This window comes from Geospiza fortis, unplaced genomic scaffold (genome assembly GCF_000277835.1).
Source record: "Geospiza fortis unplaced genomic scaffold, GeoFor_1.0 scaffold333, whole genome shotgun sequence".
NCBI lineage: Eukaryota > Metazoa > Chordata > Aves > Passeriformes > Thraupidae > Geospiza > Geospiza fortis.
The window spans coordinates 1,549,921-1,553,899 of NW_005054347.1; the positions used below are offsets into that span (position 1 = coordinate 1,549,921).

Genomic DNA, 3,979 nt, shown 5'->3' on the forward strand with positions numbered 1-3,979 from the left:
GGGAAGGGCGGGGCGCGAGGCGGAGCGCGGGCGGGCCAACCAGCGGCCCCGGCGGCAGCACGCGGGCGTTGCCAGGGCAGCCGCGCGGGGATGGCCGAGCGCCGCGGGGAGAGGGACCCGCCGGACGCGCGGCAGAACCGCCTCCAGGCAGAGCGGGCCAGGAAGGAGCGCCGCTGGCAGCTGCTCTTCACGCAGTACACTGTGAACCCCATCCATCCCGGTGAGGCCTCCCGGCCACGGGGAACCGCCGTAAAGCCCCGGGGGCAAAACAAGCGGTGAGGGGAGTGGGGGGGCCGGGGCAGGCCCGCAGCGCTCAGCTGCACTCAGGGACAAACAGCTGCAGCCAGGCTGGCAGGGCGGCCAGCGAGACGGTAAAGCTGGAAAGGGCAACTGGAGCACTTCCCTTTTGCACACTCAGAGACAGAACCGAGACATAAACTGCTTGCCCAGATGGTGCCTTCAGTAACCACGTACAAGTGAGGCAACTCTTTAGGGTGTGGAATTTACAAATTCAGTGTAAATACAGAGCCAAGATGGGGTAGAGGGCCCCAATACTACACCATGTTCCTTCAGGTCCTGATTGCTTTCTACCTGCCAGTTCAGTCTATGCTAGCACAGGCAGGTGATGTAAGTAGATTCTTTCAGGTCTAAGTTTTTCAATAAAAAAAGAAAAATGATTTCCTGAGACTTGGTACTCTGCAGGCCATCCCTTGGCTGGGGTGGGACGCTGATATGGTAAGCGCAGGCAGCATCCTGTTGAAAGGGCCTTTAGCACAGTTAATGCCCTTCCCTTCCTAGAAGTTGCCATTAATCGGTATTTCTAACTCATCTTCTTCTATGCACAAGCAGTTCAATAATGCATATTCTATACCTGGCTGTGATGCCAAATTCACGTTAAAGTCATTCACCTGTCTCATTCCTCTGCAGTCCACATGGTTTCTAGGAAGCCAATGTCTTGGCATGAGAACATACAGGAGCCGATAGATGGTAAGAAGTCTCTGAAAAGTTTGTGGTAACTACATAAGAAAATTATTAACACATAAGATTTAATAATTGTAACCAGTCTAAAATAGCATGTATGTGGAAACACCTCTGTGACCATATAAGTTAAACTCATTTATGATTTTTGTTTGTAAAGCAGGTTTTTTTCCACTTTAAGGCCCTTTCCCATTACTTTCCATTTTCAGCCCAAGCTTGCATCCACGCAATTATGGTCTAATTTTTGTTTTTAATTAAAATATGTATCAACTATAAAATAGATAAAATTTCTTATAGTCATACTATAAAATTTTGGTTGAGAATCTAAACCTCTCAGGAAAATAAAAATACCTAGAAGCATGCTGCCTGCCATTGCAGATTCTACCCAACCACCATGCAGGTTAAACTGCTGAAATGACTGTCCAGTCTTACTTTAGAATACTGGTAAGAGCCCTTATAGCAGCTGCTCCCTTATTTCTAACATGCCAATTTTGTCTAAAAAACTTAATGGTCAGGTAAGGTTGGCTGCTCTGTTCAAGGACTGGGGAGGGTGGCAAACCAAACCAGGGAAAGCCTGCAGGTCTCGGGCAACTGAGAAAGTCAGGAGCTGTCACGGAGCACTGGTTTGTACTAGATGTGGTGTAGGAAAAGCAAGATGCTGCAGTACAGTAGGCAGGGATACCAGAATTAACAGGACGGTACTGTCAGGCAAATCTTGAAACTTCCTCAGGAAATATTTGAGTAGAAATGTCACTGTGCATTCTGACAGTATCATTCACACAGGCTGCCTATACCCTTGCTGTTCTTGTTGTTGCTTGGACAGTATTAAGATGTCCCATTCTGACATATGTCCCTGGCTGACTGATTTTTAAACACACTTTCATTTGTATTTGTGTCTGGTTTTTTAAAACAACAGATGAATTCCTGAAACTTCTTCACCGTGCAGCAGTGGTGCCAAGAGAGAAATACTCAGAGCCACAAACTGAAAGCCAAGAAATTGGCTGGCATACAAAACCTTTGGTGAGTAGGATGCTTAAAGACTCAGCCCTTTACAGGATTCAGAGATGTTAAGCCTGCCACACTGAAAAATACTCAAGCAGGAAAACAATTTGTGACAAACAAGGAAAACAAGAATTACAGGGAATGAGCAGAGCTGTTCACGGAAATAAGTTTTTAAAATTTACACCTAAGAGGACTCTTCACACTCGCAGAGACTTGTGAACAGACAAGCAGTACACTTCCCCTGAGAAACCCGACTGCAAAACATCTACAGAGACAGTGACAGCACACTGCCAAATGCCACAGGTGTACTCAGGGCTGTTTATTAAAGCATTCAGCCATGAGAAATGGCGTAGTGACCAATGAGAAGTGATGTACAGAAGTACTGTGAAAAGAAACATGCTGCTGCACAGCATCTTTCAAACTAATTGCAAGCAGAACCATAAAATTAATAATCATGTAAGTATACCCAAAGCAGATACACCAGTGAGGATTCATCTGGGGAAGTGTGAATAAACAGAAGGAGAAGAAATATGATTAACAAGCTGAGACATCAATCATATCTGGTAAACAGCTGTGATGATGACTGACTTTGCAGATTAGCATTTTGGGAAAGGCAAATTTTGGCCTGTTATAAAGAAAACTAAGATAAATAAGAAAATAAGACAGTCTTCATTGACTTTTCATATTATTTATCAAGTAAACTGGTTAGTAATGGCAAGAGTGGAGACAGACATCCCAGCTGGGCTCTGTGGTATTAAGGAACTGCTGGTAGGATTAGTCTGACAGGGTGAGGCAACTAAACTTGTGTGCAGGGAAGCAAGTTTGATTCTTAAAGTTAGAACTGATGATGTTTAATTTGTTACGTTTTCCGTATTTGGCAGGTTTGACCATAACAAAGCTGAGAATAGTACAGTGGTACCCTGCTCTTCTCATTTGGACATTTCTCAGCAGTGGAACACCACAGATCACTCCCCCAGGAGGGACTCCCACTACTGATTTTAGTAAAAGCACATGACTGTTTGCCATTCTTGTTTCCCAGGTTCCTTTTGACCGCAGTGATACCAGATTCTATTTCCCACGCCAGACAACTGAGATTACCATCCATGGCTACCCTGCACCACGGGGACAGAAGTCTAAAGACCAGGGGGAAAGCTACAGCTAGAATGTTAATGACATCTTATGTGTTAGGTCCTGCTTGTTATCTAGCAAGTCTGGCAGATTTTTAGTGAGAGACAACAGAAAAGAGAACTTGAATCTGTCCAGATTTACAACCTGACAACAGTGTCACAAATAAACCTATCTGTAAGGCTCTATATTTGTCTCATTGCTGTTCCTATACCCTCTACATAAATAGTCTAAAAACCACTCTAACATCTCAAAAAGCTTCAGACTTCTTATTTTGACATTGGCAACGTGACCCAGAACTCAAGGTCACCAACTTCATCTTAACAGTAGTGGTGGAAAAAGCTGTCAGAATGAAGGGAACAAAGGGCAGGCTTCAGCCACCATTCATTGAACAGGTAAACATGAGTTACACATAGTTCTGTGCAAACCGCTTAATGTGTTCACACAAAACAGGTTTAAGTAGAAAACAATCCTTCAACAAAACAGACAGTAAGAAAAAATTAGTGATAAGGCACTGGTTTCCACTGATTTTTTTTCTTTGCCATTGCAAAGCATCCAGCTTGCTCCACAGTTAACTGCTTGATGACAGCAGAAACACATCTTGCAACATAAAGAAACACAAGAACCCCTCTGGGGAGCACAGTTCTCTTAGCGGGCTCGGTTCTTCATTTTCTGCCTTGCTCTCTTTCCAGGTCTCTTCTGCAAAAAAAAAAAGGACAGATTCAGATCTTTATTTTCATGTTCTCCATTTTTGTTCTAGCTCTATAGCTTGGGGAGGATACCAAAAAGAGGGTATTTGTCAGAACGTCTGGAGAAGAAGGTTTTGGCACACAGGTAGCAAACAGCACTTTTTAACTCCCTTTCTGATTTTCCT

At 44.2% G+C, this 3,979-nt stretch overlaps 2 protein-coding genes across 2 annotated transcripts in view; one reads left to right on the forward strand and one right to left on the reverse strand.

The window, feature by feature from the left end:
- Nucleotides 1–77: 77 nt before the first annotated feature.
- Nucleotides 78–3,293, forward strand: FAM183A (family with sequence similarity 183 member A). Its single transcript, XM_005423093.2, has 4 exons — nt 78–220; nt 928–987; nt 1,895–1,998; nt 3,020–3,293. The coding sequence occupies exons 1-4, from the start codon at nt 91–93 to the stop codon at nt 3,140–3,142; spliced, it is 417 nt and encodes a 138-aa protein (XP_005423150.1). The 5' UTR covers nt 78–90; the 3' UTR covers nt 3,143–3,293.
- A 62-nt stretch (nt 3,294–3,355) lies between these two features.
- The window catches only part of EBNA1BP2 (EBNA1 binding protein 2), a gene marked incomplete at its 5' end in the record, with an annotated part of 4,639 nt that continues 4,015 nt past the window's right edge, over nt 3,356–3,979 (reverse strand). The window contains one exon of the mRNA XM_031058664.1: nt 3,356–3,804. Coding sequence (XP_030914524.1) covers nt 3,754–3,804 — 51 coding nt within the window. The remainder of the gene's footprint in view (nt 3,805–3,979) is intronic.

Coding starts and splice junctions, on each gene's coding strand:
- FAM183A (XM_005423093.2), top strand. CDS start 91: ATGGCCGAGCGCCGCGGGGAGAGGGACCCGCCGGACGCGCGGCAGAAC. Junction 221..927: donor TGTGAACCCCATCCATCCCG/GTGAGGCCTCCC, acceptor ATTCCTCTGCAG/TCCACATGGTTTCTAGGAAG. Junction 1,999..3,019: donor GCTGGCATACAAAACCTTTG/GTGAGTAGGATG, acceptor CTTGTTTCCCAG/GTTCCTTTTGACCGCAGTGA.